The sequence below is a fragment of the Arvicola amphibius genome, chromosome 1, assembly GCF_903992535.2.
Source record: "Arvicola amphibius chromosome 1, mArvAmp1.2, whole genome shotgun sequence".
Classification (NCBI taxonomy): domain Eukaryota; kingdom Metazoa; phylum Chordata; class Mammalia; order Rodentia; family Cricetidae; genus Arvicola; species Arvicola amphibius.
In genome coordinates, this window is record NC_052047.1 from 127609550 (window position 1) to 127637434 (window position 27885).

The window sequence follows — 27885 nt, forward strand, 5'->3', positions numbered from 1 at the left end:
GGAAGCCCCTGCACCGAGGGACGGAGCCCGGATCTGGGGCTCCCAGACCTTCACAGGCCAGGCAGAGTGGTCACTCAAGAAGTCTGGGGCTGTGGTGGGAAGGTAACCCACTGCTATAATCTGTCTTCATGGCCAGCTTTCTTGGCTCTGTTTCGACATCGGTGCAGATTCATAGAAAGGTTGCAAGAGGAGCGCTGAGAATTCCAGCCGCCGTGCCCCCGACATTTCCAAATGCCTCCCCTGACCGCATGAGCACTGGCCTTCCCGTCTGTCATTACTGTCTAGATTCTGATTTCACAACCAGGCATGCAGTCTCTGCCCAGCTGCTTTCCTGGCCTAGTTCTGCCGAGCTTCTCTGAGTGCCTAAGCCAAGCAGCTCTGCTTCCAAGCACCATCGGGGCCCAGCCCATAGGTAGATGCCTCTCATGTGGTTCCTTTTCCCAGGCTGGGGTCACGGACTGTGGCAAGGGTAGCCCACCGTGCCCCAAGTCATCCAGTCACCATAATGCAAAGCCAGGGCACAGACAGTTGGCCCAGGAGGGATATAAAGGTGACTTTCAGATTCAAAATACAGCGAGGTGTGGTGGCTGAAACTGGATTGCTGTGAGTTCAAGTTCAGACAGGGCTACAATATGACAGCTATCGCTGCATAGCAAGATCCTGTCTCAAAAACCATAAACTAAGCAAAACCAAACCGTAATTCAAAAAGAAGGATGGCAAGCCGGTGGGATGGCTCAGCTGGCAAAGACTCTGGTCGGCCACAGTTGCGCCGGAGTAAGTGCTGTCTTTTTTTCATTTTTACAAGGATTCTGGGGATAGAACTCCTATCCTAAAAACTTGCAGGTTATCTCACTGGCCTCTGAGCAAGTTTCTTAACAGCTCCATCCATGCCTCTTCCTTTCCATCTGAAAAGGATGGTTGCACATGACTCCCTCATGAGGTAGTGGCAGCATGTGCCAGAACCTGACGAGAAGCACTGGCTCCTGATTGATGAGCTGTTTTGCTTTCTAATTTCTCAGGCGCAGGCGCAGGGTAAACATTGGAAGAATGAGCAAACAGCCGCGATCAGAAGCCCGGCTGGTCTGTTGGGCCAGGACAAAGATTCGAATCCTGAGGTCCTGGAACTCATAAGCCAGAACCCCCCCACCCCCCGACGGCTGTGGCCGCTAGAGGTAGGGCACGCAAATGACCGGACAACAAAGCGATGACCGGCCGACCGCAAGTGAAAATGAGAGGACGGTGGGGCGGGGCATGTAAATGACCGTGCACGGGGCGGGGCGTCGCATGTAAATAAGGGGCGCCAGGCTTGTAGGAAGCCGGGCGAGGTCCGCGCGCAGGAAAGCCCCGCGCGGCGCGTGGAGCCTGAGCGCTCAGGTAGGAATGGGCGGTGGGGAAGGCTCAGGACCAGCCAGAGGTGGCCGCGGAACTGAGCGGGGCTGGGATCAGAGTCCGCGGATGCTCGGGTGGGCGTGGGGCTGCCGGGCTCCCCTCCCGGTCAGGGTCGCCTGCCGTCGGGCGCGGGTCGGAAGCAGGTGGACCGCCTGCCCGCCCCTAGCAACCCAGGCTCCCTCAGCTGTCCCGGGACTGGACGGGACGCTTAAGGGGATCTTCTAAAAGCCGAGACTTCCAGGCTCCTCCCAGGTTCCGGTTCAGTAACCCAGGAACCTGAGTGTTTATTGTGGCAAACTGGACGTTGTATAAGCCAGCCAGTTTCTGATTCGGAGCCTGTCCCCAAACCAAAACTCCTGGGCCCTGCCTTTCCCCAGCCTTCTGGGAAGTGTGGGGCCCACTGTGGCCTTCCCCTTACAAGTTTTTCGGAGTCTGGGGGCGTTTGCTGGGACATTTGTCCCATCTTAAAGTCTGATGGGAAAATTGAGTATTGTGGATATGTCTGGCCAGAAGAGAGTCATGAGATTCCACAGTCCTGGCAAGGCTTCTTAGGAATCCACCCGAGGAGTCATGACTGCATTGGGGGACACTGAGGCAGAGATGGGAAGTGACCAGTGTGCCATTATTTGTTCTCCACCTCATCTTTGCTCTGCTTGCTGTTTCGGGCTCTGCTATCTGACTGAGGGAATAACACATAAGACAGGAGGCGAGGGTATAATGGGCAAGACACCTCTTCCTAGGGAAGTGCAATCCCTGAGCCACTTTGGGGTGTGGGAGAGCGCCTTGGCAGGTTGAGAAGCCTAGGCAAGAGAAGGCATGCTGAGCTGTGGGTACAGCGTGCACAAAGGCTAGAAGGTAGGAAAACTCACTGTGCCACCTAGCTAAGAGAAGAACCAGATGTGTGGAATGGTAGACGGTGCTGCAGGAGGTCCTGGAGGCCCTGCTGGTGGGCTTGGGTGAGTCACAGGGCCAGCCTCCTGGGCCTGCTGCTCCTGGATCTTGAGGGCAGGGATGGAGAACCCCGGGTGAGTCGTCTAAACGGCCACCCGCTGGTAACCGGGCAGGGTTGTGGTCATCTGACCGTGGGCAGTATCTGGGTTGTGCTGTGAAGTGCTGAGGTCTTCTCCAGTGCCCTCACAGACTGAGGAAGGCCAGGTGGCCAGGGAGGCTGTCCCTGAGGCAGGCACAATGGCCTGCTGCTACATTTGGCGTTGGATGAGGAGAATGCTTGGCCTCCTCCACACCGCACCTTACTTTGCTGCCTTTGGGGCCTGGGGCAGCCACCCAGCTGGGGTACACACTTGAACATGGCATATGTAGTAAGAAGCTTGTCATGATCCCCATGGCCCCTGAGGTCTGTTTGGGAGGTGAGGCTTGGAGGTTGAAAGCCAGAGATCCTGCCCAGCAAAGGCTTGATTTATTTCTTGTGTGCTCCAAGCTCAGTCTCTGTTGTGAAGTTCTGAGAACACACTGGCATTGTGGTGAGGGTACATGACGTCATTTATGCCCCATTCAAAAGTGCACCTAGGGGCAGCAGGCACTAAGGAGAACATGAACAGATCTTTATTGTCACCCACAAGGATTAATTTGGCAGTGAGAATCCTGACATCCAGTTATGTGTGCAGTGATTTTGCTGGGGGTCCCTCATCAGAGAGTGACAGAGGCAGGGACCAGACGCTCCTTTCCTCCCCACCTGGCACTGCACTGTGCCTGTGTCTGCCGTGCCAGGACACTCTTGAGCCTCTGAGGTCAATCTGGCTGTGTCTGGCTGGATTTCCTATTCTGGGCTGGTATATCCGCATGAGGCTTGCATGGATGCAGATATCCAGCACGGATTAGAGCGTCTTGGAGTTTAATGTCCTGAGCCAGAGGAAGGGAGTGGGGAGTGGAACTAAAGATGGGTCCAGCTTCAAATCTGACCTTGCTGCTCCTACCTGTGTGATCTCAAGAAAATCTCTCCACCTCCCTGTACCTCCCATTTGTCAGAGGTATCTGGGATGAGAATGGTCAGGAGATGGTGTTTCTAAACCCTTGCTTGGGGGAGGGCAAGGCAGTTGACTGTGTTCTCCCACTTAGGGTGACATTGCTTTTCAGAGCTGCCCCTGGCACTTCTTCACTCTGAGGGGCCGGGTGTGCCGGGTGCTGTATCAGGACAAAGACGGGGTATTTGACAGAGTCCTTGCAGTTTAGACTCCCCGAGAGGAACAGACTCGCTGCAGACTCTGAAGAGTAATCAGGGCCATTCCGTAGCACGTCGCTGGCCACTGATTGAGGGGTGAGGCCAACCCTGTCGGGTCTTGAGTGGCAGCTCATACAATGAGGAGAGACGGTGTGTCTAAGCTCCTGGAGTTTCCCAGGCACCGGCAGTCAGTGGCAGGGCCAGGCAGGCGTCCTGCGGAAAGATGGGAGTGAGAAAAAGGGTCAGTAGGTGTCTCTTGGAGTGGTGACACAGGGCTTCCTGTCGCCTGTGGGCTATGCTTGCCGTTCAATCTCTTGAGCACATCATGTCTTTCTAAGAAGCGCTGATGTCAAGCAGTTCCAGGTGCTACCACCACTGACTCATGCAGATTCTGGGGCCCACAGCCTCTTGGAGGCAGCAGAGCTTCAAGTGGGGGCCCCAGTTGAGGGACTCCTAGATGTGTGGGCATTGGGAAGGCAAGAAGTGGGTTTCAGGGGGTTGATGGGAAGATCGGGGGTGCTCTGGGACTAAGAGCCTCCAGCCCCCAGAAGTCGTTACAGAGTGAAGGGCAATGCTCGTTTGTGTTGGGTGTCAGCCAACAGGCCAGGGTCAAAACCCTGAGTGACCAAGCAGTAGAGGCCCCCGGAAGCTGACAGTCCTGAGGAGAAGGTAACTCTAAGGAGGTGACTTTGGAGTTGAGATCCCAAATAGAAAAGAGCAAGTATAAAGGCGCTAAGCAGCGAACCTTGCCCACAGCAAGGAGGCAGTGGGATGGGATGGGCTGGAATGGGATGGGACTGGGGGAGCAGAGAAGGGCAGGAATGGAAGTCAGGGGAGAAGGGAAGAGACACCTGTATTATCTTATCTTACTCAGTTTGTTAAAACCCTGGGAGGCGAGGGGCTGTCAGAGCTCAACTTTACTGAATGAAGTGGCAGAAAAGGTCAATTGGGGTCACTCAGCGAACCTCTCATCTTCACCACTGGTCATAAACAACGAAAATTAGGCTCACAAGATGAGCCCCCCCCCCTCCTGCCCATGCAGCTGAAGTCAGCTTTTTACTTGGCTGTGCCCAGTAATCTTGTGAAAGCTGCCAGACCTCCACCCAGCCAGTTTGTAGATTACCGGTAGATGAACCCCTTCCCCACAGCCCCAGAGAGCGAGGAAGCTGTGTGGGGGCGGTGTTGAGCTTCAATCCCCAAGGAAGAAAACAGGCTGCTGTGGAGACCTGCCAGGTGACACTATGACACCAGTCACCCGTGAACCTACATGCTTAACTTCTGTTCAAGCTCCCTGGGGGAGGAGGAGCGTTTAAAAGAACAAGCTTGTCTTGGTTGGATCCGGGAAACATCGTCGTTTACAGGTTCATTTTGGAGAACTTGGGTGGCCTGAGGTTTCCTAGGGCAGCCAGAGGGGTGTTCCGTCTTTTCAAATGAGGAAGTGAGACCCGGGGAGGGGAGGAGAGCTGTGGGCTGGCTGTCCTTCCAACCAGCAGAGTCGCAGTCTCCTGTCCACTGGCCCCTGGGACAGCGAGGTCCTACCGCACTACTCTGGGGATGACCACTGAGTCCAGCTTTCCGGGAACGTCAGATTCCTGGCCCTGGTTCTGCGCCCTTGGAGATACTGACCATCGCTCCACTCCAGCCTACAGCTCCTCTAGTACCGGCTGTTCGGCTACAGTTGTTTATTCCCGGTGTTCCCTTTACCTTTGGTGACTTTTGTGTTCAGTTCGGCTTTGAATTTGACTTGGTTGGAGTCCTATGTAAAGACTTTGTAGTCAGAGCTCAGGGAGACTGGGAGGCCGTCACCTCCTTGTATCTGGAGCGGGTCCTATCTCTTGCTATCTGCAGTCATAGTTTATGAGAGACAGCAGCCCCCTTGGCATTTGTAATGGTTGGGCCAAGGGAACCTTCACTTTCTCTACGGTGTTTTTCCCACCTGAAACGTATTGTTTGAGGCTACAGTTGTTTTCAGTCTTTCTTGTTTTCCAGTATATTTCTGGCTAAATCAGTCTGTGCTGTCCATCCGTCTGTCACTGCTGGAGAGGTGCTAATTTCTTCTTGTGTCTGCTGCGGAAGCTGTTTGGAAATGCTTGTGGAGTGTTTTGCGACAGGTGGAGTTTTCTGTGATCTCTGCTATGGATCCTAATTCTGGTCCTTCAGGATGCTGTGGTAGGCACACGTGGCTTCTGTCTCAATAGTACCGAATTTGTTGGTCTTTTAAAAAGGATTTTTTTTTCTGGCCATTTTTTCCTTAGCTGCTCTGATGTGTTTGAAAGGATGTATGTGTGTGTGCGTGTACATGAAGTCCTGTGACTTCATGGATCGCTGCCCCCCTTGTGTGCACACCTGGGTTTATATGCGTGTACATGAAGTTCCATGTCTTCCTGGATCGCTGCCCCCTTGTATGCACAGCTGGATGTATCCCCCAGAGTTTGCCGATGGTGTCTGTCTCCTCAGCCAGCTTGCCTTGGGGATACCCTGTCTCTGCTTTCCTAGCAGTGGGATTATCGGTGGGTTACCACACCCACCCAGCATTTAAATGGGTTCTGGGAAGCCAAACTCTGGTCCTCATGTTTGCACGGCAAACACTTGAACCACTGAACCACCCTTCCCCAACCCCAATGATAGATATGTTTGAAGTTCACCACATACGCCTGTGATCTCAGCACTTGGTTGGCTGAGGCAGGAGGATCCCAAATGCAAGGACAACCCGGATGACACAAGTAAACCTCAGTTTAAAAAAAAGAAAAAGCGTGCGTTTTCTATTGAGAGTGAAGTCCTCGAGAACTCATCTGCCAGTGTGAGCCCACTCACCACGCCAGCTGTTTATGTGGGCTGTGCGCCCCAGCTCCGCACTCTCCTTCCACTTCTGTTGGCCTTGACCTAGCCTTTGAAGCAGTGCAGTCAGATGCAGACCAAGCAGCCACAGCAGAATTTGAATATCACCTTCCCTCCCTCCGCGTGTATCAGCCTGAGCTCTTTTTTGCCACATTTGAAGTGTCCTACTCCCTGGCAGTCCCTCCACACCTGCCACACTTACTTTTTCCTCTAGTGACTTCGCTCCTGTTTGCTCTTAGGTGACTAGCACTCCAGTCTGCGTAGGAACCAGAATCCCGGGCACGTTGCTTTCTCGTTCATAGTGCAGGGTGCGGCCTGCCCCGCCTGTCTGCCGTGGGGGTGTAGCTGTGTGCATAGCAGAGCACTGGGCCTCGAATGTGTGTTTGTGGGCCTGGGTTTGGTCCCTAGCATCCTAAGTCAGTGCCGTACTGAAGAAGTCAGGCATTGCAGGCCGATCGTATCCATGTTCCTCCTCAGGCGCAAGCTCCTTAGCTGGCATTTCAGGCAGTGAGGCTGACACAGGCAAAGGCCCTGGAGTAGGAAAACACCTGGCCAGGATGAAGGTTATGAGACAGTGGGTGACTCCGGTCTGGCCGCCTCCGCGTCCGTGGATGTGAGACATGGACCTCGAGGGACTTTCGGTTGAGAACTGGCACAGAACGGACAAAGTTCGCGAGAGTGGAAAGGAAAGGGATGGCTGGACAGTGAAAGGCAGACCGGGGAAAGGAGTAGGCTTGTCTGGGGTGGTGGAGGTGCGCGGAGGGAGTGGGAAGTGAAGGGGACAGCGTAGGTGACCCAGCAAGGGGGACTGCCCAAGGCATACCTGGGGACCAGGGTGGCAGGGGAGGCTGTGGACTTAAAGGACAATTCTTTGGCTCCTCATCTGCCTAATGAGGAAGATGGTAGTAGGGGCTCTAGAAGTTCTCGAATCTTCTCTAGTGCCTTGATGAGCCAGTGAGGAGGCCTCTCTAACCCATCTCCCGTCCCATCTTCATGGTGACCAGTATTGGGGCGTGGGAATGGTCACAGGGACAGTAAGGGTGGACTTTCTCTGGTGCCTGTTCTGGAGTGGGAACCCCTTCTACTATTCTGTCTCTCTTGCTGGGGTCCCCTCGCTTCTCAGGTCAGCTCCTATCCACTGGGCACGAGCTAATGGTGGTGGCCACATGGGGATCACAAGCTTAATTTAGTTATTTAGTAGTTGCTTCTTTATTGTTGAACACAGGGCCAGGCTCAGGCTGGGCAGTGCTCTGTTTATAGGTACGGAGAGCCTTCCACTCTTCATGCCAGGTCAGCATAGGGAGCCTGTGATGATCAGACACAGTGGGGTGACCGTGAAGTGTAAGGTCTGCGACTTGAGGGACCTTGACAACACTAAAGGGTCCTGAGAACCCCACAGGCCAAGGCTTTTGTTGATCCCACAGTAGACTGACCCTGGAGATTCATCTTTTTTCTTCACTTTGCCCATTTCTCTGAGATATCTCGCAGCATAGGGATCAGCATAGGACAGTCTTGGGCTGTCCTCATGGCATACCGTCATGGCCTTTCTGTCAGCTCCCTGCAAACAAAGCTCTGACTAGAAATGTCACCTATACCTCCATAGCAGTTCCTCTGCTGCCACATCAGTCACCCATCTCCTGAGGTCCTGACTTCTTACCCTGAGATCCGTGTCTGTCCACCGTGTCCCCGACCCATGCTGTTTGCCATGGAATTGGGGCCCTTGTGCTTCTGAGCCTTTATTCCACAGTGGGAAGGAAGCTTGTGCCTGTGAGATATATCCCCGTTGTCATGGCAACGGTCACTTTTTTAGGTCTCAGGCTTTTCTCAGTGGATAGAGGTAAGCCCTTCCCACTTCTCCATAAACCCCGTCCCAGGCCATGGTCAGTATCTTTGCTCCGTTGAACCTGCCCACTAAGGCAAGTGAACCTGCTCCTACTTCCCAGAGGAAGAGACTGCATTCTGACCTCATCCTGCTGGTCTTGGGCGGTCCGGGTGGAGTTGCACTTTGTCCCAGAGCCTTGACCTGTATCTAAGTTGCTCTGGGGTCCTTGCCCACGTGGGAGGCCCTCTGTGCCAGGGCTCAGAACAATACAGGGTTAAGACAGCAGGAAGAATGCAGGTAAGTGCCCCTTGCCCTCACCACACCTGTCTGCAGCTGGCACACAGGGTATTTACCTATGTCCAGTGTCTCCTGCTGTGGGTGTGGAGGAGGGGCACAAAGTCCCAGTCACCCGTAGACAAGTTTTCTGTGGAAGGCTGTGAAAACAATGACAAAGTCTGAATTGTGGTTCCACCACTTCCAGCTACCTCTCTGCCAGGTACTGGACCAAGAAATACACACTCAGAGACCTGGGTTCAAATCCCGGCCACAGTAGTCACCAATTGTACATCTTCATGCAGGTTCAGAACCTCTCTGGGCCCAGGTTGCCCCATCTCTAAAATAGGGCTGAGACACCTGATTGAAAGTCTTCTTGTTTGGTATCAGGAGTCAGTGGGTTCCTGAGAGGGAGGGGAGCTGCACCCAGCTGTTGAGAGCCAGAAGGATGGGGACCATGCAGGGGTGACGGCGCTGGCTTCTGCAGATCTCTGGCATCAGCCCTCACTGGACAGCATTTAATCAGTGTTCGGGAGCCAGGCATCCTGTTTCTACAGCAGTAAGTAATGACCACAGTAGAGCTAGATCCCAGCTTGCTGGCCACAGCCCAGAGCCTTGCTGTGGGCCAGATATGGAAAATTCTAGCAGAGGAGGGGGCATCATGCATCAACATGTCTCCATGGAAGCCCTCCGTACCCACTCCAGATGTCCTAACTGGGTGTTGGAAATGTAGTGCCAGCCTAGGTGCCGTGGGGCTGCGTGCAGCGTGGCGCAGGACCGCCTTCAGAGTTCACCAGGAGGGGGCTGGGCAGGGTTAGTCAGCCTGAGTGGATGCTGAAAGGAGCTGGACCTAGGTGCTCTCTTGGGCTTCTAGAATTTTCCATAAGATGGGCTGCAGGGATCCTGGATGGAGTTGCCTGAAGGCCTCCCCAGGGACACTGTTGGCCTGGTGTGTTTACAGCTGTCAAGTAATGCTTAGCTTTTGGTGGCTCAGTCCCCATGATAGCTTTGCAGGGGCTTAGAGCGCTGATCCACAGAGGGAGCCCGGGATGCCCAGCCACCCCTGCCTCTTCTGGAGAAGGCTCTAGCCATTCTATAGCTCCCTGGGCTTTCTCACCTTTCTCCTCAGAACTCTCAAGCTGTTTCCAAGCCACTGGAACATTCTGCCCCTGGGGCTAGTGGTCCCTTAGATCAGTGTCCACAGTTCTTGATATTCCTGTCTGCCCTTCCATGGCCGAGTGCCCGGGCACACTCTCCTCTGTACCAGCAACCAAGTGTCACTAGCTCTGCCCTTTCTCCATCTCCAACGGGGCCTGCTTCTCCTGTTTCTGTAGAGTCCTCAGCGGCCCCCTATCTCCCCGAGACAGCCCTAGTCTCTCCACCTTGGTAGACTGCTGCCACCTGGGCCTGCCATTATTGCTGACGTACCTGCAACTCAATCCATCCAAGACCTCAGCTGCAGGCAGGAAGTTCCAGACCCTTCCTGGTGTCTGGTGGGTGAGTCACCTTCCCTTCCTCCAGGCCTCCTTGAGAATTTTCAATTGTCCCACCCTCACAGGGAGCTTTGAAAGCTGACTCTTGGCTCACAGAGATCTGCCTGCTTCTGCCTACTGATGCTGGGATTAAGGCACATGCCACCACACCCGACCGTTGTGCTGGTAATTCTTGATGGTGAGGTCTTCAGTCCTTCCCCCATCATCCCTTCCACCCTGGGACCTCTTACTGGGACTGGCACCATGGCTGGCTACTTGGCCTCATGTTTACCCCTGAGTCCAAGGTCCTGCACATCACCAGGCACAAGATCATCATTTCTAAAATCTCACATTTGCTTTAAAAAAAAAACTCTCAGGGGGCTGGAGAGATGGCTCAGAGCTTAAGAGCACTGCCTGCTCTTCCAAAGGTCCTGAGTTCAATTCCCAGCAACCACATGGTGGCTCACAACCATATGGTGGCTCACAACCATCTGTAATGAGGTCTGGTGCCCTCTTCTGGCCTACAGGCATACACACAGAAAGAATATCGTAAAATAAATAAATAAATAAATAAAACTCTCGGATCTTCTCATCACACTCTGTTAAAAGAATAAGACTGAGGGCTACTGATGCTCAAGAAGTGGAGACAAAGATCCCAAGGTAAAAACCAGTCTCGGCCATGTAATAAGGCCCTGCCTCAAAATAACATGCATGCTCAGCATGCATCGGACCTTGGGTTCAATGCCCCGTGCCAAGGAAGAGTAGTAAAGGAGTTGAACAGTGCTATTCACACCTGTATTAAGTGTACACAGCCAGAAAGGGTACACAGGGAGGCAGGTGGTATCTATGGGCTTTATGACTGCTCCTCACTCCAGCGACAGCAGGAGCAGGCTGTGCCAACTCCTCCTTGGGCTGAGCCAGCACAGATAAGAGCCCTGGCCTGCACTGCCTCCCTGTCTGAGGTGGGGCTGTTGACGTGGCCACCATTTCTGGGAACCCCAGTGGCTGCTGCCTGGGAGCAATGTGTCCTTGGCCCCCAGCCAGGCCAGCCCAGCTGCCTTAAAGTTGGGAGGAAGTTGCAGTCCTACTGAGACTGGAATCTTGGGCCAGTCGCTTCAGAAGCCTCCACAGCTCCATGGCCTTGCTTCCTCTGCATGTGCAGCTTGTCATATTGCCGTGTGTCCCACGTTTGCACTGCATTGCAAGAGGCAGCAAGGTGGTCAAGCCCGCAAATTGTGAATCTCATTTTGGCTCTGGGACACCAGCAAGTATCTTACCAGTTCTGCTTCAGTCGCCTGTGGAATGAGATGCTGATGGCACCTGCCTATAGGGTGTCTGAGAAGTAAGATAGGGTAGCAGTCAGCATTACATAAAGCCATCAGGGCAGAAGCTTGGCCCAAGGTCTGTGTTCAGACAGTGATTAAACGCACAGTACATAATATGCCAGGCAGTGTTCTAGAGACCAGGGACAAATTAATGGTGAGGGCAGATACAAACCACTCTTCTCATGTCTAGTACTCATGGAGACAGACCCATAGTAGCTCTGGTGACAAATACATGGTTTAAATATCCGCTTTCCTTTCTTTTTCAGAGAGGGGTAAAGTCTCGCCATGTTGTGCCGGCTGGCCTTGAACTTAGAATCCCCTGCCTCTGTCTCCCAGATGCCAGGATTATGGGCATTCACTGTTATTCCTGGCCACAGGTTACCCCATAAACTTCCATTTCTCAAACCAGGAGCATCCTAAGGGGGTTCCACATCTTCCTGCTCTCCCAGCTTCTTTGGTAAACCTTTTGTATGCTTTGCCTATTTTTCTCAAAGAAGTGTCACGCTAGCTTGTAGGATTGTGTAGTACAGCTATTAACTCTTTGTATGTTGCTTCCTCTAGTCTTTCTTGTTTTCATTTTCTCCTTTCGCATGACTGGAGATGAAACTTAGGGCCCTCTGTAGGCTTCTGCGTGAGCTTTACCACCTGGCCACATCCTCAGAGCCCTTCTTCTTCCTCCAGTCAAGCCCCTCTCTCCACCATCCCTGTGCTAGGGCCAGAGATGCTTTTGCTTAGCCTTCCTTGTCGGGGTGGAGGTTGTGCCAGGCTGAGGCAGAGGTGATTGCTCTGTGGTGACAGGGGAGGGAGAGCTCTCAGCGTGGGGGCGGGCAGTTGTGGCTCACAGAAGTGTTTCTGGGCTGTCAGAGTTGGTGGCCACTGCTCCCTGGAGGTTTGTGGGGCCTCGGAGGATGGGTGGAGTCTTTGAAGTCATGTCACGTGGGACTTGGAGTTTGTTTTGTCCATTTTCTTAAATTTAAACTTTATTTTCAGATAATTGAAGATTTAATGCAGTTTCAAAATTAACAGAAAAACATTGAGGGCCCCTAAACCCCAATGATGATCTTGCACGCACATGCTTGCTCACAAATGTGTGTGTGTGCGCGTGCGTGTGTGTGCGCATGCGTGCATGCATGAGTGATGTTGAGTGTTTTCCTCTGTTACTTTCATATTACTTCTTCTAAGGACCTATTTCTTCTGTGTGTATGGTTATCTTGTGTATGGTTATTCTGTGTTCTGTGTTATCTTACCTGAGTGTATGTTGGTGGACTTCATGAGTTCTGTTGTCCTTGGAGGCCAAAAGAGGGCACTGAGTTCTTTGGAACTGGAGTCACAGAAGGTTGGAAGTGTGGATGCTTGGAACCAGACCCCAGTTCTCTGTGCTCTTAGCTGCGAGCCTTCTCTCTAGTGCCCCCATGCCCTTTTTTGGTTTTTGGAGACAGGGTTTCTCTGTAGCTTTGGAGCCTGTCCTGGAACTAGCTCTTGTAGACCAGGCTGGCCTCGAACTCACAGAGACCTACCTGCCTCGCCTTCCGAGTGCTGGGATTAGACTTGGGTCACCACCACCTGTAGCCCATCTATTTTTGAGACAGGGTCTATAATAATAATAATAATAATAATAATAATAATAATAATAATAATAATAATAATAGCCTGGAGCTCACACATTAAGCTAGACTTTCGCCAACGCACTCCAGGGAGGAGCTGTCCCCTCACCCCGAGAACCAGGTTTACACACACACACTGCTAGGTGTTACATGGGTCCTGAACTCAGGTCCTTATAATTGTGTAGCACATGCTTTACCCACCGAGCCATCTCCTCAGCTCCTCACTGTGTAGCTTTCTTACACATCTATGTGCAGAGTCACAGCCCAAGCACTGGCCCCATTGGTTCCCAGAGCTACTACAGCATCAGCATCTCCTTAGGCTTATGCAACTCTCACACCAGCATCTTGGCCACAGTGGATACCAGGACATGGCTCAGCGCAGGAGCCCACCTGAGACTCCTTCACAGTCTTGGGCCTCCTTCCAGCCCTCATGGCCCATTCCTCACGTTACGCGATTCCAACAGTGTTGTGTAAGTTGTGTAAAGAGTCCAGACGCCTGGACTTGACTGTGAGGCAGGCTGCTTTGTGGAGCCTATGGTCTGTGGCCCAGGTTGAGCTGGCAGGTCTGGGCTGTTGAGGGGAGTAGCGGTCCCTGGCGGTCCCTGGCCTTGTTCCTCATTTAGGAATGACTCTGGCCACCGTGTGCGGAGGGTGGCCCATCGGCATCAACAGCCAGCTGCTCCGGACATCTTGCGGCTCCAGAATGAGTTTTCAAAACCCCATCTATCAAAGATAGGATGTCATCACCTAAAGGAGTTGCCTTTGCTGCTGAGTCCACACGTGGGGCTCCAGGAGCCCCTAAAATGGAATGAAAAGTTAAGTGTATGTGCCTTGCTTAAAGAGGATTTGGCTTGCACCCAGGCTCATACAAGTCAGCTACCCCTCAAATGAGGACTTGAGCTTCTAGAAAGTGGCTAATAGCAGGGTCTCCCCCATGAGGAGGCAAATTCAAATCCTAAATCTTCTGCAGCTGTGCGACCTCAGGCAAATCACTCAACCTCCCTGTGCCTTTGTTCCTAGATAAGGCTGTTTTGAGTTGGGGGAGGAGGAGTAGAAGAAAAACTGCTGCTTAAGTGAGAGAGGAGGCTTGAGGAGGGTGGAGCTTTCCAGGACAGACCTCAGGTCCAGGTCCTTTCCGAGAGGTGCCCAGGCTCTCTTGGGCACGGTCACCTCCTTTGTCCTGTGTCTCAGGCTCTGTTTTGGGACACGTGAAGACCATCGTTCCTAAACCGCCGCTGCACCACTGTCGAGTTGTGAGGTCTCTCCACAGCTAGGCCAGACCTCAGTACTTCACACGGGCTGCTCACATTTGAAGTCGACAAGTGCAGGGGTCAATTCTCTCAGCTCATTTTCCTTCATTGTTAGATTCAGGCTGTAGTTACACAAGCTGAGGAACATGCTTGGAGCTCAGAAGCAGATGGGCCTGGGTTTGGGTCAGCCTCCCTGCAGGGTCTGGGCCTTGAAGTCCTGATCGTCCTGCTAGACACTGGCCTCTCATACTCACTAGGATGGGCTTTCTGTGATTTGCCCTGTCCCCTCAATCTTTGAGCACCGTGTCTTCCTGTGTCCCCTCAATCTTTGAGCGCCGTGTCTTCCTGTGTCCCCTCAATCTTTGAGCACTCCCTTAAGCTCCTCTGTTGTTCACCTTCCCGGAATCGTCCATCTCTCTGGAGCTCCAGGTCCCTCAGTGTGGAACTGCAGACTCTCCTGTATGATGACATTAGGCTGTGATGGACCGGCGTGCCAGTCAAGTCCCTCGGGTTGCAGTGGAGCTGAGGAAGTCTAGTGCCTAGGCACATGGCTGCTGACATGTGTCACAGTGTAGCATTGCTTGTGGGGCTGTGTCACGCCCTGAGTGCTGCAGGTGCATTAGGAATTCACACTTGGTGACATAGCGGACGTGCTGCTGGAGGGTCATCTCTGCAGAACAGTGTCCAGCAGAGTCGTTGATACAAAAGCCTTTGGTGACTGGAACTGGATGCGTGTGTAGTCGGGTGTCCACCTTGTGCCTTGCTTCCTCTGTGTGTCTATGCCAGGCCCAGCTTGACAGACCCACGCAGCAGAAGGTAGAACCCAGAAGCTGAAGAACCCTGCTGCAGGCTCACAGCGGCTCAGGGCAAAATGGGAATGGGGCTGCAAATTTTGATGAGACTCCGAGAGAGACCCAAGCAGGAGGGGGCACTGGGGCTAACAAACCCACTGCTGCTCAGAGAATGGCACCCAGCTACACTTGTGGCACTTTTCTCCCTCCCCTTCCCCTCTCCTCTCCTCCCCTCCTCTCCCTCCCATGCCGCCATTTCCTCTCTTTCCATGTGCTTTGAGCCCCTCCGCTGCCTTCACCATGCTGGAGGCAGAACCCAGGACCTGGCATATGCCAGGCAAGCACTCAGCTGTCCCTAGTCCCTGAGCACTCCTGGTCTGGGATCCCCGTGTCCTTTCCCTCCCTGTGACCCGCTAGTTTGGGTTGCCTTTATCACCGAGCCAGTTGAAGCACTTCCAGACTGTTCCAGCTGCAGTGTGGCCCCTGATGTCTTTGTTCATTTAAGCTGCCAACACCCCTTAAAATGGGGCTGTCAGTAGATGGCCGCTTAGCAGATGGGGATGCTGAGGCACTGTGTGCAGTCTTGCTCAGGCTCACAGCTGGTTTGGGAGGGAGCCGGGATTTGAAGTTGAGAAAGTTGTGGATGCATGCCAGTGCTCTTCTGGGGCAGCTGAGCAGTGGCGTGGCCTCTGGCTCTGTGTGGAGAGGGCATAGAGACATGGAGGAGAGAGGCCATGTCACATGTGAGATGAACCCCACTGAACCTGGATCAACTCTCACCCGCTCTTTTCTTTTCCTTCAGGTACCTTTGCATCCCCAATGGGGTGGCTTTGCGCCGAGTTCCTGTCCTCCGTCAGCTGTCTGATTTTGCTGTGGGTGTCTGGCTCTGGTAAGTCACCTCCCCTCTGCTATTCATGCATCAACCATTAATGACATGTTAGGGTCCCGAGGTTCATCAGTGAACCCAACAAAGCCCTTGTGGAGATTGTGAGGTAGCAGAAGGGGACAACAGATGACCAGCGTCCTGACCAGTTGTTTGCATTGACACTAACGCACATTGAAAATCGAGGTTGTCCTGGAATCAAAGGTTATCAAAAGATGGTGGGAAAAACTCAGCTCAGAGCTGAGGAGGGGGGCTTGAGGGCTTGGGTGGCGAGGGGCAATTGCAGGGGGCTCAGGATGTTCTCTCAAGGGGCAGTGGGGTCAACTTGAAGGAAGGCAGGGGAGGGCTGGCCAGTGCCTGCAGGTGTGTTCTCGGTGAGCCCCCCTCCCCGAAAGAGCTACCTGGCATGGGGTTAGGGGATGACACATATGTCATGGGGCCACTGAGTGACACATGGAGAGTCTGAACTGAAGACCAGGGTGGAGTGGAGATTTGGGCAGAAAAGAGGTTTCTGAGTCAACCTGGAAGGTCAGCGTGAGGACCCAAAGAAACTGACTGCATGCTTTCTCATCCCATGCAGCCAGGGGTGCCTTACCCCTGCCAGCTTAGCACTAGGGATACTGAGGCAGGAGGATTGTGAGTTTGAGGCCAGCTTGGGCAACATAGTAAGTCTGAGGCCAGACTGATGTAGCTATGGAGACACTGTAAAAAACAAACAAACAAACAAACAAACAAACAACAAAAACAGATGGGCACACGAATTCTGCACCAAGCCCAGACAGGGGCAGACTGTTCTGTGTGACGGGGAAGACCACAGCAGCTGCTGGACGAGTGGGGTCAGGAGGTCAGACTTTTGTTTACTGTGTGAACACTTACTGCATGGCGGGCTACACCCACTGGCGTGGGTATCGTGACTTTGTCTGGAACATGTCCATGCAGGGCTTGGTTCAGAAAGCTCCTGAGGCCCCCCCAACAGTAGTCAGAGCCACCAACAGTCAACAACCCCCCACGGCCATGGGCTGCAACACAGCCCCCGGGTCTCTGAATTGTTGGCAGGGAGCTGACATATAAGTGCCTGTCCCCTCCCTGTCTCTGAATTGTTGGCAGGGAGCTGACATATGAGTGCCTGTCCCCTTCCTGTCTCTGAATTGTTGGCAGGGAGCTGACATATAAGTGCCTGTCCCCTCCTCCTGCCTTCCTTCAGTCTCTTCTGTTGGCAAAGACTCTTGAACACTAAAGGACAAGAGCCCGAGCAGTACAGAACAGGGTCAGCCTCTTGCCCCATTGGATAAGGGGTGGGGAAGGAGATGTAGGAGGTGAGAAACTACAGAGTCCCACCTCTTCCTCTGTGCTTCTGGGGTGGCGTGGCACCTGTATGTGCGTGTGTGTGTGTGTGTGTGTGTGTGTGTGTGTGTCTGTGTGTGTGTGTCTGTGTGTGCGCGCGTGCGTGCGCGCGCGTGAGTTCTTGGTCCTGTTTGCACTAGCCTCCCTCTTACCTTGGTGGTGGGAGTCCCTTGCCATGATTCCAGTGCTCAGGCCATCTTGTCTCTGCAGGGAGCGTCACGGTCCTGGGTGAGCCCACCTGCTTCTCTGACTACATCCAAAATTCCACTTGTGAGTGGTATCTGGATGGCCCTGTCGACTGCAGATCTCAGCTCCACCTGTCCTACTGGCTGGACTTTGAGATCTCTGAGTAAGTAGGGTAGGGACATTAGTGCCCAGAGGTCTGTCCAGGCCTTTGCTGCTCCCAGCAGGCACCAGGATGTGTCGTGCTTTGTGGCTTGTGGTATCTTATTGGGTGGGGCCTGAGGTGGAGCCAGGTCTGGGATGAGGTATCCTGTGTGATACTGCATTTGAGCCGGGCTTGGAGCTTGGTGGTGCAGACCTATATAACCCAGCTACTTGGGCAGCTGAAGTAGGAGAGATAGGAGGGTCAAAAGTTCAAGGCCTGCCTGGGCATCTTAGATCCTGTCACAAAATTAAACAAACGAAAGGCTGAGGATGTAGCTCAGTGGTCGAGCACTTTCTGACAAAGGACCTTGAGTGTGGTCGCCAGTGCTCCACAGGGCACAGGGGACACTGCAGGACTCTGGACCCACTGGCACTGTCACGTGACCGGAATATTCAACTCGATCAGCACTTCTCTCACTTCTCTTGCGCCTGATGTTAGCAAGGGCTAGAGCTAGATCTTGTCTCAAAAAATTCTTAACTGAGGTTGGCAGGATGACTCAGCTGATCAAGGCTCATACCTGATGGCTTGGGTTTAATCCTAGGATTCACATGTTAGGGAAAACTGTGGAAGTTTGTCTGAGCATACTTAGCCATAGGACAAGACTGTGTGGAGTTTGCTGTGAAGGCATGGTGTGTGGACATGGGGTCCAGGGCTTGCTCTGCACCATTCCCTGACACCTAGGTGTTCTGGGTGTTCTGTGAGCATTGTGCCTAGGACAAACCCGAGTCTACAGACCTAGTGCTCCAGAGACACACCCAGACACCGCAGAGTGAACTTCCACCCTCCTGTTGCCTTGAGGCAAGTAAGCTGTGCTCATTGGCACAGAGCTGTGGACGCTGGCAAACTGTGGGCCTTGGGTCAGTTGACCACTACTTGGTTTTTGGTTTTGTTTGTGTTTTGAGACAGGATCTCTCTGTATATCCCTGGCTGTCCTGGAACTTGCTATGTAGACCAGGCTGGGCTCAGCCTTGCAAAGGATCTGCCTGCCTCTGCCTGTGCTGAAATTAAAGGTGTGTGCCACCATAGTGGGCAGACTACTGTTTCTATGAACAGTAGTGTTTTATTAGCATGCAATTTCTCATTAGTTTGCATCTTGTCTGTGACTGCTTTGGGGCAACATCAGCAGTTTGTTGTGGTGACAGAAGCTATGTTGTCTTCAAAAGCCTTTGGTTTCCTGTCTGGCCTTTAACAGAAAATGAATTTTAGCCCCTGGCCCATGAGATGTGGGTGGCCCATCCAAGTGACCCATTGGCAAAATTATACTGGTATATACAGGACGGGGTCTGTGGGAGGTGTGCTGGGACTTGTCACAGTTCACTGTGAACTGAGGGATGCTGACTTTCTTAATGCCCTGGAGCTAAGTCCTGGGACTGAGGTCCACAGTCAGAACAACACAGGAGTGTCCAGAATGAGGTGGGTCAGGGCTGTGGCCTGCAAGGTGCCTGCCTCGTCCTGGCTGCCTTGGTCTTCCTGTCCGGCAGTTGGGAAGCTGGTGACCATGGGAAGTACCCTAATCTAGCCTGTGTCTGCAGAAACAAGACATGCACCCCGGAGAACGTCGCCAGCACCGTGTGTATGTGCCGCATAACCATAGAAGACCCGGTCCAGAGAGACACCTACCTGCTGGTCCTAAAGGCCAAGGAGCAGGTGCTGTGGCAAGGCTCCTTCAGGCCCAGTGATAATGGTACGGCCTGGCTAGGCGGGTGCTGTGGTGCAGGGAGGTGAGGTGCACACTGGCTGCAGGCTGGCTGCTGGGTTGTTATGTGGCCTTGACTGTGGAAGGCTCACCTGCTCACCTCTCCCTCATAGTTTGTTTATTTGTATTACTGGGGACAGAACCCAGGACTTCACAGCTGCTGGGCACTGCTACTGAGCTCAAGGTCTCCGTGCAGATGTAGTTACAACAGGAATCCAAAGCAAGAATTTGTTGCTGAGTGACACAGGGCAAACCGCATTACTTATCTGAACCTCAGCTTGCAAAAGAGACAGATTGCCTTCATTTTGTAGATCAGAGAAGGCAGGCTGCTTGCCTTAGGTCACACAGCTTCTCCGTACCGGAGGCAGAATTGGAGAGCACATCTCCCCAAGGCCTCAAGTTTTTTTTTGTCTGTGGTTAGAACTGCTGCTCAGACCACCGAGGACCCACGAGCTATTAGAATTAGCCCATGGGTGAGTTTAAGGTCATTCCACGTTAGCTTTAACATACACGCTACAGCTGTGATTTCATGGATATGATTTCAGAAGTGACGAAGCTGGGTGAGGGAGCACACACACTCCTATAATCCCAGAACTCAGGAGTCAGAAAAGGAGAGTCAGGAGTTCAAGGCCAGCCTCCCCTAAGGAAGAAAGGAAAGGAGGGAGGGAGAAAGGGAGGGAGGAAAAAAGGAAGGGAGGGAGGGAGGGAGGGAGGGAGGGAGGAAGGGAGGAAGGGAAAGAGGAAGGGGAGGGAGGGAGGAAGGGAGGGAGGGAGGGAGAAAAGAAGGGAGGGAGGGAGGGAGGCAGGGAGGCAGGGAGGGAGGGAGGGAGGGAGGAAAGAGAAATGAAGTTGCAGATCTTAGGGTTCAAGCTCCTCATGCAGGCCTCCTTCCTCCCCAGTGAAGCCCAAGGCTCCAGATAAGCTCACAGTTCACAACAATGTCTCCGATACATGGCTGCTGACGTGGAGCAACCCATATCCACCGAATAGCTTTCTGTACAAGGAACTCATGTACATGGTCAACATCTCCAGAGTGGACCACCCTGAGGAAGTGAGTGGGCACCATGGATCCCTGCCATTGCCTGGGAACGGGGCTGGGAAGGAGGCCTCCATCTTTGGAGTAGGGAGCTTGGGAGTGGTATGGAGTCGGACTAGAGAACTCCCTCCGCACCAGGCTCCGCCCCAGGCACGTCCTTCCTCTTCCTGGTCCTCCATTTTCAGTGTGCAGCTGCGTTGGCCAGTTTCCTATCACTGTCAAGTTCTGAGATAATCAATTTTTAAGGTTTATTTGAGTGCATGATTTCCTAGAGAGCAGTTTGTGATCGTGTGGCCCCATCACTCTGGGCTAGTGTTGATGCACTGTGGCAGGAGTGGAGCAGAGCTGCTCACCTCCTGGTGGCCAGGAAGCAGAGACAGACAGACAGGAACACACACAAGCATGCAGCCACTGTCCTAATGTCTCCTAAGAACATGCCCTTGTGACCCACCTCTTACCAGATACTACTACTATCTCGCAATAGTTCAGTCTAAGTATCAAGCCTCTACCAAGTGGACCCTAGGGAACATTCTGAAGCTGGACTCTATTGTTAGGAAGAGGACCTATCCCTGCCATTCTAACTCTGTTAGTGAAGGGCTTTGGGCCCCACCTGCTTCCCAAAAGGGGACGCTTGAGGTTATGGGTGGCAGAGTGGTCACTTCAGGCTGGGCACACTCCTGGTCACTTTGGCTTTCGTCTGTCATTCATGGTGACCTGTCTTCTGTGCATGGGTGACACCATCGCTCCTTGATGAATATCTAAAAGTAGATTTAGGCTGGTTGTGGTGGCACATGCCTGTCATCACAGCCCTCAGGAGACTGACGGGGAGGATGGGAAGTTCGAGACTAGCCTGGGCTACGTAGGCCTTTCAAGCAACAACAAACAGAATCCCCAAATTTTCCTGCACAGGAAGGTTTCATCAGCTAGACAAACACAGGCGTCTGTAGTGGCTGTCTGGGCCCCTGCTTTAGAAGCAGGTGGGGGTCATTTCCTACCACATGTGTCCTCCTGCCCCTCCTTCCTAGCATTCCCAGTAGGGGGATGGCCTTCAGAAACCAAGGGGTGAGCCTACTGAAGTCACTTACCCAAGATCTTGCAGTTTAGCTGTAGTTTACAGTGTGTTCAAACCCAGCTTAATCCACTTGTCCAGATCATAGTTGATGTCACATAGCTAATCATGGGAGGGGTCGGAGGAGGGCTGGCACCCTGTTTCCTCTGTGGTGGCAGGGGTGTGCCCCGCATGAAGGGATCATTCAGGACAGCAGCCATGCTGCGCATAGCACATCCCTGCCAACTGTGCATTGGTGTGTCCCCCTATCCTGACAGTTCGTAGTCCATAATGTGACCTACAAGGACACCAGGCTGATCCTCCCAACCAAGACTCTGAAGTCAGGGGTGCAGTACAGTGCACGGGTGAGGGTCCTGGCCCATAGCTTCAGTGGCACGTGGAGTGAATGGAGCCCCAACGTCACGATAGACAACCGTGAGTATCGGGGCCCTGGGCTGTGAGGGTCTATCTCTACAGCCCTGTCTACTCTCTAGTCGGGAACTGCCCCTGGCTGACCCTCGGGGTTTTCAGTCCTGGAATGTGGTGTAGTGGTCAGAGGCCGCAGTAACAAGCAGGCCCACAATTCCGCGGTGGTCACTGTTGAGTCCATCATGCAGCAGTGTTTGTCTGAATCCTTGTGTCCAACACAGTGTGGCTTCGCAGTCAGGACTAAGGAAGGCTGTGTGGTTGGTTCCGTGGTAACTGCTGAGGTGGGGAAGAGCTTGTACACAGCGGGCACAACATAGGTCACACATTTTCCAGCAAATATTGACAAGCTGTGATTGAATGACAGCTGTGATTGAATGACCTTAGGGCTCCAGCAGTGAGGAAATACACGAGAACCTGGGTGCAGCAGAGCTGACCTGTGTGGGGTTCAGGTGATGGTTCCATGCCATGCTAGTGAGAGGACCTGAGTTTGAGTCCCCAGGACCCACGTGAAAGCCTGGTGCAACAGCACGCATCTGTGCTCACGATGAGGATTAGGAGACAGGAGCCTCCAGAAGCTGGTGGCCAGCTAGCGTGTGTAGACAGGGATGAAAACAGACCCATTTCAAATAGCACGAAAGGCAAGAACTGACAGATAGGTCCTGTGGCTCACACACTCCACCCCTCAGACCCTAACGCACGCACAGGTCATGAGCGAAAAATTACAAATTGATTAAAAAACAGAAGTGCAAACAAAGAAACCAGGTAGAGCCAGATGACAGCAAGTGCCGGGAAGGAAGAGAGGCAGAGTGGAGGGAGGGTGACAGAGGTGGTGGGGGACGCTGTCACAGAGGTCTTTTCCGAGTCAGTAAGCAAGGAAGAGACACCTGTGCTCGTGCTGAATGTGTGACCTTGTAAATCCTGTGGTCCTCACAGCTTATGAGAAAGGATGTTTCTAACTGAGCAGACGGGAACCCCAAGGGAATAACCAACTTGCCCGCCCCGCCTCCGCGCCCCCCCCCCCACCAGGCTGCTCAGCAAGGACTTGATAGAGGCTGGCTTTGAACTCAGGTCCTCCCACTTGTCAGTGCATTCCTCTGAGCTAAGGAAAACAGGAGCGACAGCTCCAAGCTGTTGTGATCTGGCCTTGGATCAGGGACGGTGAGGTCGGGCATGATAAGGCCTTGGTGTGTAAGGGAGACAGGTGGGAGGGCTGTCCGCAGCCAGGTCGCCAAGGGTCTCGGGAACCAGTGAGTGGAGGTGGACTGCACATGGCACAGGGCGGGCTTCCAGCTCATGGCTCCCCTTCACCTTGCAGACTTCCAGCTGCCCCTGGAGCAACGCCTCCCACTGGGAGTTGGCATCTCCTGCTTCTGCATCCTGTTGTTTTGCCTGGTTTGCTATGTCAGCATCATCAAGTGAGTCTCTTGTTTTGGCCGGTGCCTCGAGCTGGCCCTTCTGCGGTACTAGTTGTGGATACCCCACTTACCTGTTCTGGCTGACGTGGCTGAGACAAGAATGACAGAATTCGTGGTCCAGAGTCGGCCTCTCAGGGCAGGCCAGCCAGTGGCAAGCTTGCTTCACAGTGGCTGTGCTCTGGAGAAGCAAGCCAAGAGCTGTGGAGGGGGGTAGTGATGGTGGATGCTCTAGAGGGAAGGAACTGGCTTGGGCTGGGGACGGAATCTTTCTTTGGCACAAAGCTAAATGGAGTTGTCTCTGTGTCCCTCTCAGTACCCGTGGTATGGTCCAGGCATTGGGCATGTGGTGGGAGCAGAGGCATTTGAGCAAATGATGTGGTTGAGGCCTAGCGAGGGTGCTTGCTAGTAGGCGGCTGGCAAACTGCCTATAGCCTGAGCTCTTCTGTAGGCCATGTGACCATGTGACCATGAGACCAAGACCTCCAGGGGAGCCTGGACAGGGCTGGTAGATGGGGAGAATCTATTTCTGCTGAGCTCTACCTTGGAACTCAGGCCCAGGGCCATGTTTTCTTGTGAAATGAGATTAGGAGAAACTGAGCATAGGTGCCAGAGAGTTGCCCACAGTTGGCGATGGATGAAATCGTCCTCAGCAAGTTAGGACCAAGATGGTCGTTGCATATCCAAGTGGAATCAGTGTGGCCTTGGTGCCCTGGGAGGAGTGCTGGCCAGGATGCTTGCAAGAGCACCTTGGCCACTGCATATTCAGAGATCAGCCCTCTCCTTTTCCACCTTCAGGATTAAAAAGGTGTGGTGGGACCAGATTCCTACCCCAGCCCGCAGTCCTCTGGTGGCGATCATCATTCAGGACTCACAGGTAGGAGGATGCAAGTGTTGCATAGCGTGACTCCCAGCCACGGGTAGGGTGGGGGCAGGGAGCAAACTACTGGGACCCCGGAGCCAAGAAATGTGGTGCTCGGGTGCTAACAAACTCACAGTGGGCAGCTGTGAAGCCCACATCCAGGTCCAGGAGGACCCAGTATTAGTTCAGCCATGTCCTGCTGGTCACAGTGAGTCCTATGGCCAGAGTCAAGAATGAAACAGGGAAGCTGGAGTGCCGGGAGCCATTTGCTGTCCCCAGTGCACCTTCATTCATGGGGGAGGGGAGGCTAAGGCTCCCAGACCTCTGTGGGGCCTATGTGGACCTCAGCTGTCGAGGCACAGCTGTCTGTGAAGACACTGAGCCTTCTGTAACGGGCCTGGGCAGACAGCACCCCAGTCTCACTTAACTGTCTGTTTTAGGTGTCCCTGTGGGAAAAGCAGACCCGAAGCCGGGAGTCAACCAAGTGCCCGTATGTATCTGAACTTGAACTTGGGTCATAGCTTTTGAGGATTTGGGAAGTGTGGTAGTTACTCAGCCGATAGCGGGGTCATTCCCCCCTCCCCCCGTGCTCCTCCCAAGGGTGTCAGGGAGGCAGTTGTGGATGACTTGAGTCTGCAATGAGAACAGACTGGATATTGATTATAACGTGAAAAGTCTTACCTATAACACCCCAATATCAATCAATACAGGATGATTCCTTGCAGGGTTCTGGAGGGCGAATAGGAATTTCTCAAGTGTGGCAAAACTGAACCCTAAGTTTTATTTCTGCAGACGCTGGAAGACGTGTCTGACGAAGCTGCTGCCCTGCTTGCTGGAGCATGGCGTGAAGAGGGAGGGAGAGTCTCCAAAGGCTGTCAAAACTAGGCCTCTCCAGAGTCCTGAAAAGGCAGCCTGGCATCCTGTGGAGGTCAGCAGGACGGTCCTCTGGCCAGAGAGTGTCAGGGTCAGTGTGGTGCGCTGTATGGAGCTGTTTGAGGCCCCAGTAGAAAGCGAGGAGGAGGAGGAAGAGACGGTCAAAGGGGACTTGAACCTGCTACCTGAGAGCAGTGCTGGTGGCTTCCAGGAGGGTCAGGCAGACATCATGGCCCGGCTCACTGAGAACCTGTTTTCAGACTTGCTGGAGGCTGAGGTTGGGGGCATTGGCCAGTCGAGCCAGGTGGAGTCGTGCTCCCCTCTGTCTCCAGAAAGTGAGCAAGCTTCTGTGGCCTGGGCCTGCGTCCCCATGGGGTCCAAGGAGGCCACAAGTCAGGCCACAGAGCAGCCTTCACACCTGGGCTCCGCTTCAGGCAGCCCAGCCCCCAGTGCACCTGACCTGGCCGGCACCCAGGTGCCACTTGTCGTCACAGACAATCCTGCCTACCGTAGTTTTAGTGATTTCTGCGGCTCCTCTCCACATCCTGGAGAGCTCACCTCAGAACAGCAGCAGGCTGGACACCTGGAAGAAGGGGACCCTCCAAGCCCAGCTGACCCCCATTCTTCAGGTCCACCTGTGCAGCAAGAGGACAGCTGGGAGCAGATCCTTCACCTGAGCGTCCTGCGGGACGGGGCAGCTGGCCCCACCCCAGCCCCTACCAGTGGCTACCGGGAGTTCGTACAAGCAGTGAAGCAGGGTGCCACCCAGGACCCCAAGGGGCATTGCTTCGGGCCCAGTGGAGATGCTGGTTACAAGGCATTCTCTAGCCTGCTCAGCAGCAGTGCCGGCTGCACAGACACAGCAGGACCTGAGAATGACAGTGGGCCTGGAGGCTACAAACCCTTCCGTAACCCCGTTCCTAACCAGTCCCCCAAGTCCATGCCCTTATTCACCTTCGGACTGGACATGGAATTGCCGTCCAGTCCTCTGAACTCAGTCCCACCCAGCAGCACCCCAGAATGCCTTGAGCTGGGACTCAAAGGAAGTGACAAGCTGAAGGCCCCTCCTCCCACAGATCAAGTGCCCAGTCCCTTTGGGGATGATCTGAGCCTTGGCATTGTCTACTCTTCCCTTACCTGCCACCTGTGTGGCCACCTGAAGCAGCACCATAGCCAGGAGGAAGGTGGCCAGATCCACATGGTTGCTAGCCCCTGCTGTGGCTGCTGTTGTGGGGACAGGTCACCATCCCCACAGAGCCTCTCAGAAGCCTTGGAATCCTGTCCTGGGGAGATGCCACCAGAAGCCAGCCCCACCACAACACCCAGGACACCTTCAGACTTGTCAGTGGATGGCAAGACCCTGGGTCATGCTATTTCCAGCCAGACCCTCAAGGTGTCTGCAGGCACCCTGGGCATGGCAGTTTCTTAGGTGAGCTAGTACGCTGTTGTTGCTGAGGTCTGCACTGAGGCCAGGGTTCATCCAAACTAGGAACGTGCCTCTCAGGAGACAGCCCAGCTGGCGGGTTTACCAGAAATTCAGAGAATGGTGAATTGAAGATGTGAACTTAGCCTGACCCTGGGGCCTGGAGCCTGGCTGACTCCCTACCACTGGCGTGAGCTCTCCTCTCACAAGGGATTCGGGACTCGGTGTGCCATGTCCCACAGCAGTCCTGAAGGGCCTAAGTCCCCTGCTCCCCTACTTGTTGCTGCCCTACCTGCTCAGGCCCAGTTTTTTCTCACCAAATAGACCTGTTGCCCAAGGCTCACAGATGTTTGACTCTCCTTGAGCTGGAAGCTGACCCTAGAAACCCACATCTGGCCTGGCAGTGGCTTCGGTAGGAATTGTAAGTTCAGGGAAGGCAGTTAATGGCCCCAAGGTGTCCATTCATTGAGCAGCTGCTGTGGGTTGAGGCAGGAAGCAGAATCTGCTATCCCTGCTAACGCGGCTGTGGAGAGCACCAAGGCTACCAGACACTTCTGATTGCCTGAAGCAGCACAGTCACCACCAGTAGTCCACCTGCAGCCAGGGCTCCTGGAATCTGGAAGTGGAGATGCCCCCCAAATCACTGCCCAGTGGTGGGTCCCAGTGGTCACTACTAGCAGTCAAGGCGAGACCCCAAGGGGAGGGGGCTGGTTCTGGTTGGTGGCCAGGAAGTTGGGGTAAGCAGACAACAGACTGCAGCCTGACCTTGTCTAGAAAGATGGGGCCGGGTTGAGCAGTGTCTGTATGTCTCTACCTTTGCGACACCTAATACATTTGCAAAGAGGGCAGGCCAGGCCACGTGGAGCCTTACATCAATAAAGACTCTTTATCTTGTCAGTTCTCGTTTATCACACACACACACACACACACACTCGCACTGAGGCCTCCCAGCAGCCTATGCAAAGCAGCTGGCATGCAGTCCCAGGAATCATGGGACAAGGTTCCAGCAGTTGGTTTAAGGGGGGGTGACTTGGGCATGGGGTGGGGCTACAGCTGTTCCATCCCTCGCCCTCCAGCCCTGGCTGCCACAGCTTGTGCCCAGGTATGCCTGCTCAGAGGAGGGAGCCAGTCACCTTTCTCCAGTTGGCACTGGCTTTAATGGGGGCCTGTCTCCACGGGCATGGGTCCTCCTCTGTTTCCTGCCTTTAGGCAGAGTGCTGAATATGTCAGATGCTCCTTTGCACACAGAGGACGTGATGCTGCTATGTGTTGCTGAAAGTAGCATGGCATTGGCATTGGCAGGCCCCATGCCGGGCAGAGGAGTGGTGGGGTAGAAATCTGCAGGCCAGTGGGAAAACTTAATAGTCTGTATTTTGAATGTGGTGCTCGGAAGAAAAGACCAGACAGGTAGGTCAGTGAGGGAGGCCTAGAGAAGGCCACGTTTGAGATGAGCCCATGGCATCTGCAAAGAACCAGGAAGACCTCAACATGCTGGACAGCAGGCAGCTTATGTCCAAAGTTTGAGCCACAAGGATCTGGTGTGGTCAC

The 27885-nt window shown here is 53.7% G+C and overlaps 1 protein-coding gene across 1 annotated transcript; it reads left to right on the forward strand.

Moving 5' to 3' along the window:
- The first annotated feature begins 1305 nt into the window (after nucleotides 1–1305).
- On the forward strand, nucleotides 1306–27234 carry Il4r (interleukin 4 receptor). The gene is made up of 10 exons (XM_038330174.1): nucleotides 1306–1374; nucleotides 15746–15832; nucleotides 17381–17519; nucleotides 19091–19242; nucleotides 20154–20305; nucleotides 21617–21773; nucleotides 23083–23182; nucleotides 23978–24056; nucleotides 24482–24531; nucleotides 24834–27234. The coding sequence occupies exons 2-10, from the start codon at nucleotides 15763–15765 to the stop codon at nucleotides 26341–26343; spliced, it is 2409 nt and encodes an 802-aa protein (XP_038186102.1). The 5' UTR covers nucleotides 1306–1374; nucleotides 15746–15762; the 3' UTR covers nucleotides 26344–27234.
- Nucleotides 27235–27885: the final 651 nt, after the last annotated feature.

Excerpts from the sequence above, each read along its gene's own strand:
- Il4r (XM_038330174.1), top strand. The coding sequence starts at position 15,763 with ATGGGGTGGCTTTGCGCCGAGTTCCTGTCCTCCGTCAGCTGTCTGATT. Across the intron at positions 21,774-23,082 it reads CAACGTCACGATAGACAACC|ACTTCCAGCTGCCCCTGGAG; the intron begins GTGAGTATCGGG and ends TTCACCTTGCAG. Across the intron at positions 23,183-23,977 it reads TGCTATGTCAGCATCATCAA|GATTAAAAAGGTGTGGTGGG; the intron begins GTGAGTCTCTTG and ends TTCCACCTTCAG.